Source organism: Meriones unguiculatus, chromosome 9, assembly GCF_030254825.1.
Source record: "Meriones unguiculatus strain TT.TT164.6M chromosome 9, Bangor_MerUng_6.1, whole genome shotgun sequence".
Classification (NCBI taxonomy): domain Eukaryota; kingdom Metazoa; phylum Chordata; class Mammalia; order Rodentia; family Muridae; genus Meriones; species Meriones unguiculatus.
This window is the reverse complement of record NC_083357.1, coordinates 56,212,285-56,236,476: the sequence shown is the minus strand read 5'-3', so window position 1 is coordinate 56,236,476 and position 24,192 is coordinate 56,212,285. Positions and strand designations below refer to the sequence as shown.

The 24,192-nt window shown below is 43.0% G+C and overlaps 2 gene segments (V, D, J or C); both read left to right on the top strand.

Annotated features, from left to right (window-relative positions):
* Nucleotides 1-791: 791 nt before the first annotated feature.
* On the top strand, nucleotides 792-2,768 carry LOC132656350 (T cell receptor alpha variable 13-1-like). The segment is given in 3 exon segments: nucleotides 792-843; nucleotides 1,004-1,287; nucleotides 2,613-2,768. Coding segments are annotated over 3 exon segments (492 nt in total).
* A 13,628-nt stretch (nucleotides 2,769-16,396) lies between these two features.
* LOC132656349 (T cell receptor alpha variable 9-2-like) lies at nucleotides 16,397-22,867 on the top strand. The segment is given in 4 exon segments: nucleotides 16,397-16,442; nucleotides 16,572-16,898; nucleotides 18,536-18,565; nucleotides 22,767-22,867. Coding segments are annotated over 4 exon segments (504 nt in total).
* Nucleotides 22,868-24,192: the final 1,325 nt, after the last annotated feature.

Below are 24,192 nucleotides of genomic sequence, written 5' to 3'. Positions count from 1 at the left end.
TCCTGTCTTCACAACATGATCCTGTAATCAAGTTCTGGAGGGTAACAAAGAGCAGTGGCAACAGGTTATTGTTTTAGGGTCTCTATGACTGCCTAGACCAACAGTTTTAGGGGATGTGTCCCATACCTGGTACCAGACTTTTTATTTGGCAATCTATTGCTCCTGGGGGAAGTATTAGGCTTTGTGTAGAATAATTTACTTAGTCTCTCTCTCTCTCTCTCTCTCTCTCTCTCTCACACACACACACACACACACACACACACACACTCACAAAAATACAATTTTCAAACATCCTCTATGTTAGCTGTCCCTCCCCCCACCTGTCCTTTCTGCTATACTCACCCCCTCCAAATTTAACATTCTGTTGTCCAGAAAACTTGATATTGACTGAAAATTAAAATTTATCTTTCCTTTCTCCATAAGGATGAATCATAGTGACATTTTGATTTAAAATGTTTTAACTCAGCTTGTTATTCAATGGCTACAAGAGAATGTACCTCTCTCTAGTTTGCTAGTAATGACTCAGAAATTCAACCACTCCCAATCTCTGCAAATTTACTCACAACATGAGGTAATTAGGGATGTGTCCACAAGGTGGCAGGAGGCCGCAACTGATGAAAAGTGTGCAGCAAGCTCTTGTCATTGCATTCTGAAGGAATAGATGAGAGAGAAGCATATGTTTTCTTATTGGCTGGTTAAATAACATAAGAAGAAAAGGGGACAACCTGGAGACACAAATAGCTTGCTTGTCAAGAGATTGCAAGTCTGCATTGACCCAGGCAGGAAGAGCAATGAAGCCATCCATTCCTACTGTAGTCCCTTTCTTGTGGCTGTGGATGAACTGTGAGTTGAAGTTCTGGGGGCAAGAGAAAATATGTGGTGGATATTTCTTAGGCTTCCATGGGAAATCCACTTCACACAGTTCCCTCTAGGTATCCTAGACAAAGAATTCAGCAGAGTGCTGCTGACTGTCCTCCTCCTTTCTGTTTTTCTTTCTGTGTAGGGGAGAGCCTCGGAGAGCAGGTGGAGCAGCACCCTTCTTCCCTGAGTGTTCAAGAGGGAGGCAGCGCTGTCATCAACTGCACTTACACAGACAGTGCTTCCTTATACTTCCCTTGGTACAAACAAGAAGCTGGAAAGGGTCCCCACCTTGGGATAGACATTCATGGAAATGTGGACAGAAAGCAGAACCAAAGGCTCACCATTTTCTTGGATAAGAAAGCCAAATGCTTCTCCCTGCACATCACAGACGCTCAGCCTGGAGACTCAGCCGTGTACTTCTGTGCAGCAAGCACACACTGGTTCCCAGGCACTTGCAGCCTGTCCTCAAACTTGCTATGGGGGTGGAGACCCTTGCACATCCTGTGTCTTGCAACCAAGCATTTGCCATATTGTCTATTGGAAACTGTAACATACAGGGCAGGAGATATGCTTTCTTCAGAAATTTGCTCCCTGGAGGTCAATAGCAGGTCTTCCTGACCACCTAAGTCAAAAAGACGCAGTCTAGGGTCTCTATGCTTTTTTGGTCATGGTTATGGGGCTGGGTTAATGAGTTTTTTGATTTTTCTCTATGATTCCTGAAACAGTACAGTTAACTATTCAAGGAAATATATTTTTGATAGTTTACCAAAAGCTTTAACAAGAATAGGGCAGAAGAAAAGTAGTTTTAAGAGAAGTAATGAATTACATTTAGTATTAAAAGTATAATAAGAATAGTGAAAAAATAATGGGCTTCTTCTTAGGAAAAAATAGCATGAGAAGTACAGCTGGCTCGAGCTTGCCCCCCCTTAGCATCTTGACTTCACTTTGGTGGAAAGGTTGACAGAGCTATCTGTACAAATATGACCTGAGTTGGCCCTTTTTGTTCTCAGGACCTATCACCCAGAAGAGACAGAATTAGGGGGGGGTGAAAGCTTGGCTTGTCTTACAACCCAGCCTAGGTTTCTCAGAGCAGGCAGACCCCTCCCTGAGCACAGCCAAGAGCATGGAGACAATTGCTTGGGCCTGGGGTTATGAAAGTCTTAAGTATCACTCAGAGGAGACTCCCCCAGCTTAAATGCAAGCACAGTTACATAAGTATTTGGCTTTTCTTGGAGGGGACTTCATGGGGTTCTGGTTCACTGGAGTCTTACTGATAAGGGTCTCTATGGTGCACATGCAGGTTTAGTATCCAGAAGGCCTGGCCTGAGTGTCTGTGCCAAAGCCCAGGAATCTGGAAGTCAACATGTCCCTCTAGTGTCTCATGCATAGTCTAGGGTTATAACTGCTCTGTGCTAAAATAGGAATTTTAGAGAGCAAATGACCTTGTGAACACAGATGAATACTGGAGAATCCAGGGAAGTTAACACAGAGACTTAACCTACAAAGAAAGGAGATGTTTACTAGTCTCCACCCCCCCCTCCAGGAATGGTGGGAAAGACTGTAGTTTAAAGTCTGATGAGCATTTCCAATTTGAAGAGAATTGTATGGCCCGTATCACTCAGAAATGATTTTTTGTCCTGTATGCTTCTCACCGGAATCTGGAGCATTGCCTCTAAGTTTATTAAATCCTTCCTCATGAGAGATGTCACTTGTAGTTTATAGTAACCTAAGTCCATTTTATGTGTTTTTAGGGCCTGGTCCATCTGGGTTACAATTGGCATTATGCTTACCTCAGTGATTCTCCCCAGACCTTAAATTTTGAGCACTGTTTTTGCATCAACACTAACCATCTGTCAGGGAGATTCCATATGGACTTTGAAAAGAGATTCCATGTAAACATGTCTTAAGCTTTGTCATAGACACAGATTGAGCTAATTCTTTTTCAAAGCTGGTGGTATGTTTAAATATGTCTAAAACAAAGGACCTCATGTCAGACTCTAAAAGTATGAACCCTTTATGGACAGCTAATTCAAGCAAAACTGTTTCTTGTCTCTCCCTGGATCCTTCGGCTTCTGGACATGTATCCTTAAGGGACTCCTGCACATCGTATTGTCTGGGAATCCCACATGTTTCTGAGACTAAAAAAAGCTAAGAATAGAAGAGGAATCACATTCCTATGAAATTCAAATGAGTCCTTCAACTCAGGAGTACTCCAAAGAGTCTACTTGCACATTCCTTTAAAAACATTCCTGGAAGGTACACTGAGATAGAAAAGAGGTAGAACTGGTTTGGAAATTTGTGGCTTGCACAGATGTGTGTGTGTGTGTGTGTGTGTGTGTGTGTGTGTGTGTGCGCGCACTCGCATCTCTGTGTGTTTCAGGTTGTTAGGATATTGTTTTCAATGCTGAATGCTGAACCCAGTGATTTGAGTATGCCAGGCTGCTCTCTACCATGGGTGTGAATATTAATCCCCTTTCTTCTTTGCCACATGAGATGGTTCCTCCATAACTCAAGCTTTCCCATTTGCTCAGTAGAAAGACTAATAATGTTATGTATGTCAGAGGGTGACTCTGAGGACTGAGTGATGGGAAGCTAAGGAGCCTGGGATGCAATGGACTCCACACTGAGATTTCAGGTCCCTTTGCTCTTGTCTGTTGGTGAAGAGGAGGGCAGTGCTGGGGAGAAGTCATTCCAGGGAGGGAGCAGCTGCCTCCCAGAATAAAGGAGGCTCAGAGAGGTAGAATACAGGTAACCATCCTGGAACCCTGAGGAGGGCCTCCTCTTTAATGAGAAACCAAGTGGGGAAGGAAAGGAGAGGAGGGAGAGGAGTGGGATTGGAGTGTAAGGTGATTAAACAAATAAAATTTTACAATGTGTGAAGAGATGGAATCTGCCTTTTTAATGTTTTGATAAATGAATTATTTTTTATTATTTTTTTTATTAATTACAGTTTATTCACTTAGTATCCCACGGTCGTTCCTTCCCACGTCCCCTCCCAATCCTACCCTCCCTACCTCTTCCTCACCCATGACCCTTCCCCAGTACACTGATAAGGGAGGTTCTCCTCCCTTTCCATCTGATCCTATCTATCAGGTCTCATCAGGAGTGGCTGCATTATCTTACTCTTTCTGGTAAGGCTGCTCCTCCCTCAGAGTGAGGTGATCAAAGAGCAGGCAATCAGTTTCTGTGTGAGACAGTCCCTGTCCCCATTACTATGAACATATTGGACACTGAACTGCCATGGGCTACCTCTGTGCAGGGGTTCCAGGCATCTCCGTGAGTGATCCTTGGCTGGAGTATCACTCTCAGAAAAGACCCCTGTGCCCAGACTTTTGAATCTGTTGCTCCCCTTGTGGAGCTCCTGTCCTCTCCAGGTCTTACTATCTCCCACTTCTTTCATAAGATTCCCTGCACTCTGCCCAAAGTTTGGCCATAAGTCTGACCATCTGCTTTGATACCCTGAAGGGTAGAGACTTTCAGAGGCCCTCTGTGGTAGGCTACTGTCCTGTTCCCTGTTTTCTCTCTCTTCTGATGTCCATTCACTGTGCCTATCTGAATGAGGATTGAGCATCTTAGCCAGAGTCCTTCCTTCTTGATTAGCTGCCTTAGGTGTACAGGTTTTAATATGTTTATCCTATACTATATGTTTAACATCCACTTATGAATGAGTATATACCCTGTGTGTCTTTCTGCTTCTGGGACACCTCTCAGGATGATCTTTTCCAGTTCCCACCATTTATCTGCAAATTTCATGGTTTCCTTGTTTTTTTATCACTGAAGAATAATTAATTTATATATATATATATATATATATATATATATATATATATATATATATTACAATTTCTGTATCCATTCCTCAGTTGAGGGGCATCTGGGCTGTTTCTAGCTTGTGGCTATTACAAATAAGGCTGCTACAAACATGGTTGAGCAAATGTCCTTGTTGTATACTTGAGCATCTTTTGGATATATGCCTAGGAGTAGTATAGCTGGATCTTGAGGAAGCGCTTTTCCTAATTGTCTGAGAAAGGACCAGATTGATTACCAAAGTAGTTGTACAAGTTCACATTCCCACCAGCAGTGGAGGAGGGTTCCCCTTTCTCCACATCATCTCCAGTATGTGTTGTCACTTGACTTTTTGATCTTAGCCATTCTGAAGGGTGTAAGGTGAAATATCATGGTTGTTTCAATTTGCATTTTCCTGATGACTAAAGACATTGAACATTTCTTTAAGTGTTTCTCTGCCATTCATCAACCCTATATCTGACAGAGGGCTAATATCCAGTACATATACAGAACTCAAGAAGTTAAACAGCACCAAAGAAGTAATCCACTTAAAAATGGGGTACAGAGCTAAACAGAGAATTTTCAATACAGGAATCTGCATTTTTAATCATAAGGAAATACATTTTAAAAACAGTTATTAACAGGGTAGTCAATAAAATAGTGAGTAATCTAACCAAAGTTTATAAAACAATAAGAAGAATATATAAGTCAAAATAAGAAATTCAAAAACCAAAACAGCCAAAATAACAACTACCACAACCAAGACAGCAAAACAAAAAACTGAAATTTGCACAGAAAATTATGCTTATCAGTCTTCTCTCAGTGAAGATTTAGCAAGACGGTGCCACAGCCTGTGGCTTATCTTGAACACTTAGTGGCAAGAGAGACAGAAGTTTTCTCAAGGGGAGTTGTCAGAAAAGAGAAGGGAATGAGAGGCCAAAGCAGCCTAGCTGGCTCACTGGCTAGATAAAATTAGGGCCTGTTCATACAGAGGAAACCAATTCTGCATAATACAATCCCTCAAAGGAATTCAGTGTTTCTTGGGGCTGGGGATCAGCAGGTGGCTCCTGATGCAGCAGCTCCTTCTGCAGGAGTTTCTCCTCATGGGCTGTGGCCACTTCCATTTGAAGGTGCAGCTTTTCAGACCTGGGAGAGGAAGGCAGTTAAGACACAGTCCTGGTTGCAACACCTCATCTCAGCCTTCAAGCTGCTCCCTCCCACCACTTCAGCTGTGCTCCACAGTCAACATTGATCTCTTCATTGAAGTCATTGTTTGTAATTCAAGACATGAGGGTCATACAGTATCTGTGCCTACAAATGTTTCCGCTATTAAATGCATGTTAGAATTAGATCTAGGAACTGTATGTTCTCTGTTCTACTACAAAGACTAGCCCTTTCTCCTACAGCCCAGGAACATCATTATATAAAAGAACCTACCCAAAAATGACCAAAATATAAGTTATTCATGATGACTCACTGATGGATCACGTCATTTAAATAGATAGAAATACATCCTTGCAACCTGGGCCACTGAACAATGTCATGAGGCTAGCTCATTTCTCCTGCTCAGGAGGCTCCTTGTACCCAAATACCATGCATGATGGAGCCTGGCATGCTGGAGCAGCGTTTCGTGTGTTGTGTGCCTGCCAACAATAGTCCTGCACAGGCTGAGGTACCAGACTGAGGTACCAGACTGAAAGCTGTGTTTTCCTAAGAACTAGAGCTGGCAGACCACATCCTGGCTCATTATGGGAGTGAGTTACAGAACACTCCTTGAATGTCTGATAGTCCCTGCTTCAGAGACATCTGCCTGGCTTCTGGAAACTCCTTAACCTATTCTTTCCCGAGAACCCTTCTCACAGAAATGGGTAAACACTGCAGAGATTAGGGCTTAAGGGGAGAATCTGATCACTACACGGGTTGCTCTTAAACAAAAGTATAATTTCAGCCTGGTGTGGTGTGCACATCTTGAGTTCCCATCACTTGGGAGGCAGATGTTGGCAGATCTTGTGACTTTAAACACAGTCTGCTAAGGATATTGTAAAGAACTAGGAGGGGGTCACAATGCTCTAGACACATAAGGTGCCAATCACATTGTTTCCTTGACAGAAGTTCCTGTAAACTGGGTCAGCACAACTCTTTGAGATGTTCTTTCCCAGGAGGGGCTCTTAGCCTTGCTGGAGAGCAAAAGCCCATTAAAGACAGAGAATCTAGGTACAGGGTCCCCAGATGTCTTCAACTTCTCCTCCCAGCCTGGGTTCCTACCTCATCTGGAGGACTTCAAATTGATGCTGCATCTTTATGGCTAAGTCCCTTTCCTGTATGGCCAGCTGAGTCTGCTTCCTCAAATACTGCAGGAGTTTCTCCAGTCTTTCCCGCTCCTGTTCATGACAAGATGGTGTTCTCAGTGGAGGGCTGCACACTGGCTTGCACACACTGTCTTACAAGAGCAAGCATAGATAGAGGACCCAAGAGCTTGCAGGACAGCCACCCTAGCCAGAAGATCCAGCTTCAAGGGAAGTAAGAACCCTGTTCCAAGGTAGAAACTGACATGAAAGAAACCCAATGGCCTCCTGTGGACAATGACCACATGCATGATTGTCCACAAAGATCATGGGCTTCCTGCTAGAAGAACATGGAGTTGAGACATAGCACACAAGCAATTTTTCAATGGTCTCACAACTCTGCTATCATCCATTTGGGAGCTAAGTTAGCTGTGAAGAGCTTGCTCTGCTTGGCTAGACTATGTTGAGGTGGTTAGTTACTTTTTCCCTCTGAAGTCTCAAGATTCTGACCTCCACAAATTGTCTGTCAAAAGTCCTTCCCATGTCCCTTGATGTCCAGTCAGCTCCAGACTATACACACTCCCGCAAAACCCAAAGGAAACAGGGCTAAGAAACTAGAAATCAGGCATGTATCAGTGTGAATTAAGAGCTGGCCAAATAGAAACAACCCATTGCAGTGACGAAGAATGGGGCAGGACACATGACATTGGCATTGATGACAAAATTTGAAGAATAGCACTAGGCTCTTCCTTTGCAAGCTCCTTCCTACCTTGAAGTCACATGACCCTACCACGCAAAATAGTCACAGGACCCAGAAGGTACCAATAATCAGTTTACATTACAGCCCAGCTATCCAGGGACCATGTAATTGTGGGTTATCATATTCCCCAACTCTGCGTTTTGGAATGCACCTTCAAGCAGAAGAGGAGGGTATGCTTGCCAATAATAGAGTTTCTCACAAGGGGTTAATTTTCCAGAATACTTATGCAGTGGCAGAGAAAAGAAGTCAGATGGCATGATGTGGGCAGATGGTGGCAAGTATAAATTAGTAAGGAGGGTGATGGGTGAGAGCTCAGGTATGTAGATGAGCAGACAAAGAGTCCAGTGGGCAAATGGTTCCAGACCTTGTCCAGTTGCGGTGTCTGGTGGTCACTGGTGTTCTCCTCTTGGTCCTTACACATCTCCTGCATTTCTGCCAACTGGTGCTTTAACAGGACCCAATTCTCTTGGGCCATCTCATTGTCCTGCTTCATCATGTCCATCTTCTTTTTCAGCTGAATCTGTTCCATCAGGAGCCGGCTGTGGAGGTTGCTGGAAACATCCTCTGAAGAATAAGCCTCTGCCAGCCTCCTCATGCCCCCCCCCCCCCCCGCCAGCATGCATTTGCCATTCCTACCTTCAGGGCCTATCAACAGCACAAGGTTTCCATGTGGATCTAGGAAAGAGCCCAATACAACCATGCCTGCTGCACTAAGCAGACCATAGAGAGAACAGCTAATTCACAAAAGAATATCAACTACAAAAGTCCCCAACACTGATAGGGTTCCCTGTCCCTCATGAAGAAATAGAAGTCTCCATGTGTCCTTTATTGTTGCAAGTAATGCTGAAACATCAAAAAATGTGAATAAATGCCCTCAGGGTAGGAAAGGAGAACCAAGGGGAGCACATTCTGTCTATCTATCTGTTCCATAACACCCAGGTCTGTAAAACCCTGCCTGATTCCCAGATACCCAGTACGGCCTGTGATGCTATGAATTGATTTCTATGTAGAGTCTCCTGAGGTTCAAAACAAAAATCCTTGGAGAGGCTAACAGTCTCTTTCATACTTAGCAAATCTGAGTCCAAAAGAAACATGTAGGCAGATGGCTCAGAGGCAGAAGGGATAAGACCAGTACTGGGGACTCCCAGTCCAGAATAAAGGCAAACAGAGACACCATTTCACAACTGTTGGGGTCCATGACAGGCACTTACCGATAGAAGCCAGTCTCCTTGTCAAGATCCTTGAGGTTCTGTGAGGCTTCAGCATGCTCCTGCTCCACCGTCTTCAGCTTCAATATCACCCGCTTGTGCTGAGTCTTGAGTATTTCATAGAAAGGATTTGACCTGGGGTAGGGCATGCCCCAAATAAAAGAAGCCCATGAATACAGGACTCAAGGAACTTGTGAATCCTGGCTGTGACCTAAACTATCCATGCACAGAAGATACCACATTGTGGACCCTCTAGACTGGTTCATTCTGCTGCTTATACTACTTGTTATCCTGGCCCAGGACCAGCAGAGGCTATAGTTATCCACCTGAAAAGCACCCTGGTTGCATAAGCTCACTCAGTAAGTGTGGAGGGGCTGTCTATCCCGTTACAGTTAAGGGGTGTCATTCCACAAGTGTTGGTCCACCAAAGATCTGTGATTTCATTCCTCCTGTTTTCAGAACAACGATTCTTGATCCTTGGTGACTATTTCTACAGAGTTGGACATAATTCTGGGATTGAGACCCAGCGTAGAGCAGCCTTAAAAACTGCCCAAGGGATTCTACTGTGCCTCCTATCTGGCCACATAGGCTAAGTAATGCTTAAACTGGCACACCCAAAACTCAGAACTGGCATCACATTAAGACTGAGACTCACAGGCCCCACCTCACACCACTGGCACCAAGACTCTAAAGGGATACACAAACATGCAAATATTTATGTACACAAACAGATAGACAGAGAGACAGAAAGAGAGAGAATGAGAGAGTGAGAGAGAAAGAGGGGGATATATTAGAGAGACAGATATATATAGAGGAGACAGAGACAGAGTGAGAGAGAGGTGACAGAAATAGATAAAGACAGTCAGTGATGAAATGAACATTGGGATGCTGAAAAAAATTGCATCCCATGTACTGTCTAAAGATTATAAGGCACAAGGAGAGAGATAAACATTGTTGAGCTCCAGTCCTTCCTATCCTCCACTGAGATAAACCTAGAGGGAGCAGGTCCCTGCAGCAGCTACCAGGAGCTTCCTGCATTAAATCTCCTGCCAGGCAAGTAAATATCTCATGCTAAACCCACAGTAGCTATTGTCTCACACTATCCCCCACATATGAAGACCTTTCCAAATGCATGCTGGGAACTCACTCTCTACTGCCTCAATCCCTGTTTTGTGTGACTCAGAGAACAGGCTCAGGGTTTCATTTGGAAGAAGCATATGTGTTTTTTCCAGATATCACTGCTGCCAAAGCTTAATTTCCTGCCTCTCCTCCGAGCAGCATTTAGGAACATGACACCCTGGAGGTGTCCTTAAAAGGATTAGATGACTTTGCAGAGCCAAGACTGATACCATGGGGGTGGAAAAAAATGGATACCGATTGTCCAAGGATCCTTCTGTGAGGAGCAGGAGGCGATCTTGCAGCTCATTTCTCTCCCTGGTCATCAGCTTCAGCTGAGTGGTCAACCTGTCCATTTCCTTCTTCAGCTGCTTCTTGGAGGGGAGCTTTGTGGGACATGGTGTCTCCCCACTGGCCCCTGTAGAGAGAACAAAAGTGAACTTATATAGTGAGAAGGCACAGTGGATGGAGACAAATAGAGCATGCCTAGAACCCAGTGACAAGATTTTATAGATTGTGGCTTCAGGCTGAGATGCCTGCTCTCTGTATCTCAGATCTGCCATCACTCTGTTAAGAAGTGGGTATCTAAGCAGCCAGGTATTTCTGTTGCTTCTCTACATGTGCTTCAGATGAGTACAGAGATGGACGCTTCAGGCTTCTTCACAAACCCACAAGATGCAGATTGGTTTTTGAGGCCTCAGGCCTGTGGTTACAGAACCCAAGAGAATAATGGCAGAGTTCACAAGCATTCAGGTGCTTTAGAGATATACAATGCTCCTGCCTTTCCACTCTATGACCACGATTGTGGTTTAGACAGTCCAGCAGCAGCAGAACATGATCAAGAGACTGAATAGTTCTGCCCAGAGACACACCAAAACACCACACAGCTGGCAGTAAAGACTCATTCTCTATCTGGTCTACTGCCTCTGACATTTTGCCTGTAGTAGAGAAATGCCTTCCACCCACAACTACTGATTCAGTATCCTAAGGGCACCACTGTCAGGAAGAGGTTTTCAGAGGTGTTATTAGTACATGCACATTTCTGTCCCTGTAACTACTGTCAGATAGCACCTAAACTAAACCTGTGAGAGTGAAGTGCAGTGATGCCCTGCCATAAACTGGGAAATGTTAATTAAACCCCTTGACCCTTGATGGTCTCCTTTTGTCCTCATGTTGAACCACAAATGCCCAATAAGTGTAAAGCTAAGAACTTCCAATGAAACAGCTTTGACCTTGCCAGCTCCTGGTTTTGGGGACAGACAAAATAATGTTCTGGAACTTTTAACTTTCATGACCTATGTTAAGCAGGAACATCCATTTGTTTTCCAGAGGGTCCTGTTCCACTGCCTTACTTTTGTAGCTCCCACCTCAAGCCCATCTTCTCTGCCCAGGACTCACTGTGCCTTCCCCAGGACAACTTCTTTCTTGATATTTTAAAATGAGATGGAAGGCCATCTGCCTTCTGCCTCTCTTTGATTTTTCGACTGTCCATATTCTCTTTCCCAAAGATACTTCTCAGTCTCGCCCACATGGCTGCTGATGAGACCTATAGGCAACTGCCCTAAGAGCAGTTGGTGTTGCCACAACACTAGTGACATCACGGCGTTGCCAAGAGCCCACCAGGATACAATAGAATGTAGAGAAATGGACGGCTGATGTCACGGGGAACCCTGCTGATGTTCACTTTATGCTTACCATTAGCTGAGGGGCCCTTTCCAGGACACTCTCCTGGGACATTGCCATTGACCACCACCTCTTTCAAAGCTACAGATAACTCTAGCCATGATTAGAATCATGTTAGTTTTGCCATGTGAAGAACTGAGTTTTAACTTTCCAACCATGCCTAGCAAAGTCTCATTCTTTCCTCAAAACCTCCTTTTTAGCAATATGAGAAATTAAACAGTATTGAAATCTCATAACAGGATGAATGTGGCAGAGGAATGGTCTCTTACCTTATGTGTACAAGTGTCTGTGAGAACTTCCAGGAAGAGCCTACAGTGCTGGTTACAATGTGGGATGTTTGCTAGAGGGCACAGTCACAGAAGCCATGTGCCTTGCCTTTGAAATTTGCCTCCAGATGCCTTAGCCAATGGAGAATGTAGCCATCATAGTGCACCGTTGGTAAAGAAACTTATACAGTGGAGGCACCAAGAGAAAAGGTCTTCAGGCTGAGTGTGGTGCTCTCTGTCTACCACAGATACCAAAGCCCTTTTGGTTACAGGATTTCTGTGACTTACATAGTGAGATATCATCTCAAAAAAGAGAAAAGTCACCAGGAGTGGGTATGAATATATGTTATTTATAGCTCACTTGGCAGAATGACTGCCTAGCATTGAATAGGTTAAGGAATTTCAGGCAGATGCCTCTGCTGTAGGGATGATCAGATCCATCACTGAAGTCCTCTGAAACACACTCACATAGAAAGCCAGCATGCAGTTGCTAGCTCTATTCCTAAGGAAATTGAGGTTCCTGTTCGGTGCCTGAGCCTGTGCAGTGCTGTTTCCCTCAGGCATACAACTCAGGATATGCTTCTCCTGCATGCCAGGCTCTATCTTGCATGATGCTTGGGTGCAAGGTGCCATCAGAGAAGGAAAACGGAGCTAGTTTCCTGATCTTGTTCAGGTGAGCTGGTAGCATGGGTATATTATGCCTATCGACAAAACTATGTGTTACATCAGCAGCTCATCATGAATAACATAGATATCACTCAGATCCTGTTGACTGTGATATATTTTTACAAAACAATGTCCAGTAATATCTGAGAAAGTAGTGTTCTCTCTAGTACAACAGAGAACATGCAATACTCAGATCAACTTCTGACATGCATTTAAGGATAAGAAGAGCTCTAGACACAGCTGATGTGTGACTCTTATTCCTTGGGGTGCAAACAATGACTTCAGTCAAAAGCCAAATTCAAGAATGGACTTTGACCTGAACTATTTTGCCAGAAGGACACATCAGGAGGCTCCTTGTGGGTGTCAGTGTCTATAAGTCCTGGCGACACAATGTACATGAATACATTAACAGCAGTGACTACTAGCATTTCAATTAACCTCGGAGTGTTTGTGCGCTGTCTGGGTCATGGAGAAATGCAGCTCAGGGAACTGGAACCATTTACAATCACATTGATGAGAGAACACACAGAAACTTAATGAGCTGAGTTGGGGTGTGAGAACAGAGGCAAACACCTGTCCAATCATTTAACAATATGGTCCTAAAGGGGTATGCACCTTGCGCGCAATAGGGACCCCTATCACAGGTCCTACTCCTGATAGCTGCTCCATGAGAGGAGAATTTCCCTCACCTTGGGGACTGCAGTGTGCAGTACATGGACCTCTTGCTGTTCTCCATGGTGTTGATGTACACCATGACCTCACTGAGAACAGCCACACTGTCACATTTCAGGGCGTAGATGAAATGGCTCAGCATTTCATTGTTCACCAGAAAGGGAAAAAAGTCTGCAGGACTGCTTGACAGTAGTTTTAGCATCACATTGAAAAGTTTCAGTAGTTCCACAGGTGCACATGCACACACACACATGAAGGTCAGAGAACAGTTTGGGGAAGGTTTGTTCTAACACGTGGGTCTCTTGGAGGAACTCAGTTCCATAAGCTTGGCATCATCTCTCAAGGCAGTCACCTGAATCAAGGTGTTTTATAGGCCACATAATCTGTATTTGTTCTCTATACATGTATCTATACTTCATTGGTAAGAACAGATTCCTTGTCCACTAAGAAAGAAAACTCGCCTTAGTGAAAATACATGTTACCTAGTGGAGACAATGGAGAGACTGGTGTTGAGTTGAAGTGTGGAGGATTTAAAGTGTCTATGGAGACACCCATTTTGTTGACTGTTAAAGGACAGGTTCACCTCTTTTTCTCTGACTGGAAGGCCTGGCTGTCAAGTGGCATTATTAGGGGGAAATGAATACGAGGCTTCTACCTCGAGAATGGTGGGCAGTGCTGGTCAGCTACTGTATGAGCTTCCAATTGTCCACTGGATGTTTTGTGTTCATTTTGGGTTTTGTGCTGGAGATGGAACCAAAAGCCTTTTGCATGCTTGGCGTGTGCACTACTGCTAAGCCACTGACCCGACTCTGCATGGACCTTGTGTCAGAAAAGAAAATCTTATATATTCAGGGCAGTGTCAACTACAATTTTGCATATCTTGTTACCTGAACGCTGGAGCATACCTGCTTTCTCCAGCCATCTCTAGAAGGAACAACTCAATATTTGTCAGCATTAGAATTTTCAAGTCCTTTCTAATTTATTTTACATAATTATTTCTGTATGAGTTTATGCCTCTTTGTGTGTACACGTGAACACATACATGGACACACACATGCCATGGTTCCAATGTGAAGTTAGAGGACAACTTGTAGGGTTTTTAACTCTCCTTTCTCTCAGTTCACATGGCCTGGCAACACATACTTTGCCAAGATGAGAAATCTAACCAGCCCCATCAACTACTTTCTAGAAGAAGGTCAACTTCAAGATGACTTGATATCTTTACCATCCTGTATTGACTTAAAATACAGTTGGCAGGACCTTCATTCAACATGCCAGTGCACATAAAAATAAATAAATCTTAAAAATGTATTATGTATAAAATTGCTTGTTTCATCATCTTACATACCTTTATAATCATAGTCATTTTTACGAAGTTCATTTTCATAGAAAATGACAGAATATATGTTCGTTTTCTCCACCCTTGCCCTGCACAACATCCTTCTGAATAAGCATCCATTGCTGCCATGTGGATTAATCTGTACAGCCCCAGGTCTGCTGCCATAAAAATGTCTCTGCAATACCAAATTCTCATTCACTGTGATTCCCTCCTTCCACTCTCACCTTACTTTTTCATGTCTGTCCAAAGGCAAAACACTGGAGTTTGGCTACTAAATTACCCTGTATTGTAATTTCATCTTTTCCTTGCAGGTGGAATGCCAAGGTGGGGCTTAGAAGCCTTCAAAGGAAGCAGCTTTTACAATTTTTGTAAGTGTGCTAAGGTGTGGTAGGTGTTCAGATAGAAAGCTTACCCCCTCAGACATTTTAAGGTGGGGACCTGGGAGAAGTAGAAGGGAGGAACGTATGTGTTTGTGATCAAAGCACATTGTGTACAATGTATGAAATTCTCCAGTGATAAATTAAAAAACCAGTACAAAGGTAAATATTATTAAGACATTCATATTATAAAACCAGCCAACTCTAGAACTCTTCATTCTGTGAAAATAAAACTTTGTACTTTTCAAACAACCCATTTTCATTCAATTTTCAGCTATTGTCTGTGTATAAGAATAAATTTCATATCTGATGTTTACAGAGTTTCTGTTTAGGATAGTTCTGTGAAAAGTTCTGATGATGTGACTTGTAAAGAGAAGAGAAGACGAGAAGAGAAGAAGAAGGGATACATGAACTCAGTATCAGGCCTTGGCTTTGTTCCTTGTGTCTGCATCTGAGGAAGCACACATAGGTTGGTTCTGTGCTGATGAGCTTCTTTATCTGTGGAGAGTTGGTGCCAGCCTGGCCCATGCTCTAATCGGTGTGGAAAGCATCCTTCCTGCTGGACTGCCATTGGAGCACAGCTTCAGCACATGCCTCTTGGTCGTCAGCCCTACGCCGAAGACACAGAAGAGGTGAGTCAATAAGGCATCAAGATCAGATCATTGGATAAGGATTCAGTTGTTTATGTTATGGAGTTTGTTCTATCTAGAATTCATACTTTCCAGTTTTCAGTGACTCTGAAATATCAGTAGAACTTGTATATAGATTATGGAGTGAGGAAAACTTCTATAGAAAGATGACGGTCTTAAAATATTGTTTTTATGGCTGTTCAAGTAATGACTCTGCTCCCCAAACCAGCTCTTCCTCATTGGTATTTCCTTTCTCAAATACAAATTGCCATCTTGCACATGTAAATCTCTGCCTTGTAGGTTGGAAAGCGGTCTGATGGAGCAAATTCTCCATCACAAGTTTACTTCTTACTGCTTTCTGTGGTTTTAACCTGAAGCACTTTCATGGGATTTCTGTGGGTTGCCAGCTGACTCATGAAAGATGCATGGACATATAAAGGCCTATGTTCAAGGGTCTAGCTTCGATCTTAAGTAAAAGAACCTTGAGGTGCTCTCCTATGGCTGATGTATGCCGTAATAACTGTGCTTAAATGTGAAGGGTGGAAAGACTGACATCTGCATCATTAACAAAGTCAGAGAAAGGCTCAGGTTAACATCCATGCTCAGTTCAGTTTCTGTACAGCAGGGGGCGGGGTCTCCTAACACAGGCTCATTTCTGTGTCATTTATATCTGAGCAGAGTCATAGCTTCTCTGAGTTAACACCTCTTCATGCTAAACATCAAGACCGTTTTCTAGATGACAGTAAAGATGGACTTTTCTCCAGGCTTCGTGGCTGCGCTGATTCTCATACTAGGTAAATAAAGTGACTTTAAATATCAAAGTCTTTAGCTGGAATTTACTTAAGAACATTATTCTCAAGGGGATACTGAGAGCGTGCGCTCTCTCTCTATCTCTCCTTTTCTCTCCTTTCCTTGCACTCTAGGAAGGACCCATGGAGACTCAGTGACTCAAACAGGAGGCCAAGTGACCATCTCAGAAGGCAAGTTCCTGACAATAAATTGCACGTATTCAACCACAAGTATAGCATATGCTGTTCTTTCCTGGTATGTCCGATATCCTGGAGAAGGCCCCCAGCTCCTCCTGAAAGTCATCACAGCTGGCGAGAAGGGAAGCAGCAGAGGGTTTGAAGCCACATATGATAGAGGAACCACCTCCTTCCACTTGCAGAAAGCCTCAGTACAGGAGTCAGACTCGGCTGTGTACTACTGTGCTCTGGGTGGCACAGTGGCAGACACTGCCGGGGGAGCTGAGCACAAACTGAGAGGAAACACGTGGCCTGGCTGCTGCGCACCTGCCTCTGAAATCACTGACTTCAGCACAGTCTCTGTGAGGCCTTCCATGTCTCTGCTGGTGAAAATCACAGAAATGTCCGCATGCCAGGCCACATTAACTTCACAAATTAGTAGAATGAAGACGGCTCCAGGGTCATGGCGGTAACTCATTTAATCCATGTTCTCTCAGTGATGGGGATCAAAACCAGAGCCCCGCACATACCAGACAAGCAGTCTACTAGTGAGCCACATTTTAAACCTTATCTGCCTTCAGGTAATCAAATGTGCTGGAGAAAGTGATGTTTACATAATGTGACCTAACAGAGTCTAGAAGAAAGGTGGCAGAAAATTGCCACAGACTGGCCCTGTCTTGTGCCCTGCATTCTTGGGAGAATCAGAGAATTCATATATCAGGAAGGCACAGATAGGCAAAATGACACAGACCACACCAGGTAGTTGGTTTGGATCTTCTGCGCTTTACTGAAGTCAAGCCAACACTTTTATAGTAATCTTACAAAGAAGAACCTTAAAGTTGACATATTTCCTGGAGCATTCAGACTTTTTACCAACTATACGAAGTTTACATTTTAACTGAAAGAGTAACCTGGTGGATGGAAGCAGTGTCTACAAAAAATCTTGACCTAACAGCCTCTTAAGAAGAGCAAACATAGAACTAGTGGTGTTTATGCAGTTTACTGCTACTAATTAGTGAGTGGAAGGCCAGGGGCTATCATGGCCCTTTGAACCAAGTTGGCTAAAGATTTACAACCCCTGCTAGAGTTAAGCATTGTGGGGAATTCCTCATGTTTCTCTTGCTAAGGATTTACAATCTTTCCTTAGAGATAAGCTGCTTGAGCTAACCTGTCTGTAAAACTTATAGTAACAAAACTCTCTGACCTTCTATGTTTGCCTATCTTCCTTTTGCCTTATCATAAACACCTGTGTTTGGTAATGGTTTTGAAATATTTTTACTGCAGTGGGAATATTCAGAGCATTTATCCTAACAGAACCTGATTAAATATTTTCTTTAGAAAACCCTAAAACTCTTGTCCCTTTATTATCTACAAAGTTTGGTTTTTCCACAAGCAATTCCTGATGCTGAATCTGATTTATAACCTCTCCTAAGATTTTATTTCCTTCTACTCTTATTTGCTAAAGCTTTTTAGTGATCCATTAGAAATGTTTCCTTGAATAATTAATTGTACTGTTTCAAGAATCATAGAGAAACAGCAAAAAACTCATCAATTTAATCCTGCATCAAGTAAGCGTGGGACTTAGAACATGTCTTTTGGCTTAGATGGTCATGTTAGGGTTCTTGCTAGGGACTTCCAGGAAGCTGATTCCCTTAGGAAATGTGTCTTCCTTCTTGTAGCACAATATATTGATATGCTACACTGACGATACTGGAGTTAGTGTAGCAGAAAATGGCAATGATTCCCTAACAAAGCTCTGTGGAATTCTTTCTTTTTCTCTCACATACAAATCCCAACTGCAATTTCCCCTCCTCCCACCAGTCTCTGTCCCTACCCCCACACCCACTCTCCCTGAACCATCAGCCCTCTGTTTCTCCTCAGAAAATAGCAAGCCTCCCAGAGACAACAACCAAACACGATAATACAACTTACAGTAAGACCAGAAATTTCCTGTCAGAAATAATCCCTGCTCCCCTTATTATAGGAAACCAATTGGTTACTGAGCTACCACAGACTTCATCTGAGCAGAGGTTCTAGGTTATATCCATACATGGTCCTTGGTGGAGTGTCAGTCTCAGAATAGACCCCTATTTGGTCTTTGTGGAGCTCCTATCCTTTCCACGCCATAGAAACTCCCCCTTCTTTCATATAATCCCCTGCACTCTGCTGAAGGTTTGGTTATGAGTCTTAGTATCTGCTTTGATACACTGCTAGGTAGAGTCTTTCAGGGGCCCTCTGCGGTAGGCTCCTGTCCTGTTACTTGTTTTCTTCTACATCAAATGCAACTCCCATTTGTCTTTCTAAGTGAGGATTGATTATCTTACCCTGGGTCCACTTTCTTGTTTATCTTCTTTAGGTGTATAGATTTCATTATGTTTATCATATCTTATAGGACTATGACTGAGTATATACCATGTGTGTCTTTCTCCTTCTGGGATACCTCACTCAGAATGATCTTTTCTAGATCCCACCATTTGCCTGCAAATTTCATGATTTCCTCATTTTTGATTGCTGAGTAGTATTCCATTGGGTAAAAATACCACAATTTCTGTATCCATTCCTCCATTGATGGACATCTGGGTTGTTTCCGGGTTCTGGCTATTACAAATAAAGCTGCTATAAACATGGTTGAGCAAATGTCCTTGTTGTGTACTTGAGCAAATTTTGAATATATGCCTAGGAGTGGTATAGCAGGCTCTTTGAACTCCCCATCCTCCAAGGGAGGAGCAGTCCTGCTAGGCCACAGAGGAGGACTTTGCAGCTAGTCCTGAAGATACCTGATAAAACAGGTTCAGAATCAGTGGACTTGGAAAGGGACAGGGAGGAGATGAGGGAGGGAGGAAGGGTTTGGGAGGAAATGAGGGAGCAGGATACAGCTGGGATACAGAGTTAATAAAAATGTAACTAATAAAAAATAAAAATAAAAAAAAACTCTTCTAACCAAACCAAACAAAACAAAACAAACAAACCAGAAATTTATAATCACATCAAGGCTGGATAACGCTACCCAGTAGGAAAATGGTCCCACAAGTAGGCAAAAGAGTCAATGGCAGCCTCATCTCCTATTGTTAGGAATCCTACAAGAACAAGCTACTCAGCCATAACATATACACAGAGGAGAGAGAGCAGACCCCTCCTGGCTTCCTGATCCCTGCAAGCACCCATGAGTCCCCTGGGTCAGCCCATGAGTCAGTTGATTCTGTGGGCTGACCCCTCTGGTTCCTCCAATCCTTCCTCTCCCCCTCTCCCTTCTCCACAAGACTCCAGGGGCTCAGCCTAACGTTTGGCTGTAGGATTCTGTATCTGCTCCCAGCAGTTGCTGGATGCAGTCTCTCTGGTCCCTTTGATGAAGATTCTGCCAGGCTCTACTCCCAGAACACTCTGCAGAAAGGACAAAATGTAAGTCTAAGGCTTTGTGGCTAGGCTGGTGTCTAAGTCCCTCCACTTGAGGCCTTGCCTGGCTTCAGAAGATGGCTCTGTGTCCCCATTACAGGAGTCTTTGCTAGGGGAAAGTAACCCTAGCAAACATGCCTCACCTAATTCTCAAGGAGAAGAAGGAAAAGTAGGGACTCAGGTGCTGCAGCATGAAGAGATGAAGGAGACACTGATTGTGCAGAAGACAGGTCACCTTCACAAGCCAAGAGAATGTCTTCTGTTGAGGGAAACTGCTCTCTCTCTCTCTCTCTCTCTCTCTCTCTCTCTCTCCTTTCTTTTCTTTTTCCTTTATTTTAATTTGAGACAGGGTTTCTTTCTATAGACTTGGCTGTCATGGAACTCTCTTTGTAGACCAGGCTGGCCTCAAACTCACAGAGATTTGCCCTCCTCTGCCTCCCAAGTGTTGAGATTAAAGGTGTGAATCACTAGCATTTTTCTTAAATCCTCCAAATGATCATATGAGATCCACCTATTTCACAGTGAGATTTAGCCGAGTGTTAGACTAATTGTCTGGGTTCTGTGGCCTGGCTATGCTGCCAGAAAAACTAGTGATCACATTGTCTTTACTTCTCATAATTCTCTTCTCAAAACCTGTCTTGTCCTGTATGAAAGAAGTATTCTAGCTTTGATTTTCAGCCATTCTTTTTGCTTATTTCATCTCTGTGAATTATTAGTTCTCATATATACAGTTAATCTTCAAATATCTAAACAATTTTTACATTTTGTATTTGTGCTCTTTGATCACCTCCCCCTGAGGGGGTAGCATTTTTACCAGGCCACAGAAGATGACAATGCAGCCACTCCTGATGTGTTCTGATAGAGTAAGATCAGAAGGAAGGAGAGGAGGACCTCCCCTATCAGTGGAGTTCCAAATTTCACTGAGAAATAAGAAGCTTTAAGAAAGGAATTTTCACACCCTTCAGCATATTCCACTTGTCAGTATTTCTGCCAGATGCTCAACTATTTCTCTGTTAGTGTGTAATTCCTGAGCACAGAATTGCTGATCCTTAGCTTTTGTGACCAACTTGAGGATAGGTCTTGAAAAGTATTTTTGAAATAATAATGAATGATTTAAAAGCCTATCATTACTAGAGGATTTAACATTCGCTCAGAAATACTTTGTATACAAAAATGAAATTGTCAAAGAATTAATACAAATATTTTTTTTACATTTTTATGAAAACATCTCGTATTTTAAGGGACTTGAACTTGGCTGTACCTCACAGCAGGTAAATAATACAACTTGAAGTCTATCTGACTTAGCCTGATATCCTACAATGTACTCAGCCTCTTTGTTTAAACAACCTTTAAGTGAACAATGTAAGTACTACTCTTTTTAAAATTTAATTTATTTTATTAATTACACTTTATTCACTGTGTCCTCCCATAAGCCCCTCCTTCCCCTTTCTTCACACATGCCCCTCCCCAAGTCCATTGATAGGGGAGGTCCTCCTCTCCTTCCTTCTGATCTTAGTCTATCAGATCACATCAGATCACAGTGGCTGCATTGTCATCTTCTGTGGCCTGGTAAAGATGCTTCCCCCTGAGGGGGAGGTGATCAAAGAGCACAAATAGAAATATTTTTAAACAGAATTTTAATGTACCCGTTTTTGACAAAACACATTTTTTTGAAACGGGTGACATAGTTGCAAATAGAACGGAGGAAATGTCACATTATAAAGGAATTTACATTTTAGGTGAGGGCCTAGTTCAGGCTAGTCATGATCATTAGCTCCTACTGTGAATCATTTCTATTCAAACTTTCAGAAGTCCTTAGGCATCTACTTTCAGAGAAGGAAAGTAGATATTAACTGTCTTATGTAGAGCCAGAGTTGAACTAAGGTCCTGAAATACAGTCGCATGGACACTCTACTGTGGTTTCTATACATCCATAAGAATTTACATTCTGCATCACATCACCAACAGTAAAAAGCAACCACAAAATGCTTACTCTAAGGTTTTGAGCAACTATAGCGCTGACCGCGAGATGGCAGTGTTGGCATTGGTCCTGTCTCCAGGAGCTGATGTGAGCATCGGGTCTCTGATTGGCTGGTAATACTTCTTGAGAGTTCTCATTTAAAGTACAGGAAAGAGCTGAGGAAATGAGGCAGCAGCTTTGGAGCACACTTCTGCAGTAAAAATGGAGAAGCACCTGCGTGCCTGCTGGGTGCTTTTGTGGCTGTATTTTCAGCGTAAGTGAGTGGAGGTGTTAGCCAGGGGCAAAGAACATTTCGTAGGATTTGGGGGAAAGATGAAATACCTTGGGGTGAAAGGAGGAAAGAAAATCGACCTATTTCTAGCTAACCTGAGATGCTTGTCTATGTTAAGGAAAGATGCTAACTACAAGTGCTAAGTGTGGATGATCGATGTCTGGAACTTCACACTGTTTTCTGAACAGGGGTGGCTGGCAAGACCCAAGTGGAGCAGAGTCCTGAGTCCTTGGTCGTACTTGAGGGAGAGAGCTGTGTCCTTCAGTGCAACTACAGTGTGAGCCCCTTTAACAACTTAAGGTGGTACAAACAAGACACAGGCAGAGGTCCTGTGTCTCTGGCAATGATGACTTACGCAGAGAACAAAAGGTCAAATGGAAGGTACTCAGCAATTCTGGATGCAGATGCTAAGCACAGCACCCTGCATTTCACAGCCTCCCTGCTGGAAGACACGGCCTCCTACATCTGTGTGGTGGGTGCACCATGCTCCCCAGGTACTTACAGCCAGCACCAAAACCTGCTCCTTGGAGGCTTCAGGGAGGCAGAGGTGATAGAGAAGTCTTTCTAACACTGTATTGGGGAACTGAATTTCGCTTTTGGGGTTATTAGTATCATTAGAAAGACAACTTTAAAATAGACTGAAAAGCAAGCTTGAGGATTTTTTAATAGATTTTTGAGAGAAAGACAACAGCATAGGAAAGCAGAATATCCTGGGAGTTACCATGAGGTGGGGAGATGGAAAAACCTTAGCCTTTCAGTTAAGCACAGAGGTCAAAGAACAGCTAGGAAGCCAAGAATGTCAAGAAAAATAATTTGGGAGCCTGAGCCATGCATCTCTGCACAGAGGGCAGGCAGTGCCACATCTTGTGCCCCAGATAAAAGGGTTGCACCAGAGTTACACATTTAGAAATGGTACCATACACTAGACCTGCATAGGTTCAAACCAGACAGGGTCCCAGAACTGATAGAAAGAATAGGGGTAGGATAGTTGGTCCTACTCATAATAATGAAGCTATTTGAAATGGATACCTGCTGGGAAAGAAAAAACTTTTTTTTTTTGCAGTAGATTTCTCACTGAGTAGACCAACCACACACCATTTTCCCATAATAAGGAGAAGTTGGTCAACATAGAATGAACTCCATGGTTTTTGTTGCTGTTGTTTATTTTTATTTTGTTTTTTAAAAAACATGTCTGTGAGGAGCTCTTTGTTTTGGCAGGTTTTGTCTTGTTTGTTTTTTTTGTTTGTTTGTTTTTATTTTTGTTGTTTTGGGTTTATTTATGGCTTATGAGAGAGAGACCATGAGAGCAAGAGTGAGCCCAAATGAGCAAGTGAGCCAGAGAGAGAGAGAGATAGAGAAAGAGAGTGAGAGTGAGAAGACATAAATTTGGATAGGTAGGAAGATGGATAGAATCTAGGAGGAATTGTTGTAGAGTAAAAGCATAATCAATATATTGACTGAAATTTTGAAAACACTCTCCAAATCGATAACAACTATTTCCAATAAACACAAGAAGTCTTCAGAGGAACAAAGAAGGGCCAGACACACTCTGGAGCTTTTGACTTGAGGGATGATAGACTGGTGAACTTTCTGGCTTTTTGTTTGTTTGTTTCACAACCTTATCCTGTCATGCATAAGAAAACAAATTGGAACAGTGAGTAGGCACTCTCTCTCTCTCTCTCTCTCTCTCTCTCTCTCTCTGTCTGTCTCTCTCTCTCTCTCATGTTTGCATACTCACTAAAGTCTCATGAAAATCATGTTGCCTTCAGCCAGATGCTCTCATGTTAAGAAAATCCTGTTATTAGGGCAGCTGACCCATCAATAGTAGCCAAAAAGCAGATAAAATCTGACTGCACAAGAACTAACAATAAAAGTAATTGAAAGTTGTATTTTCTTATTTCTGCTCCATGTTTCTTTATGTTTCCTTTTATTGA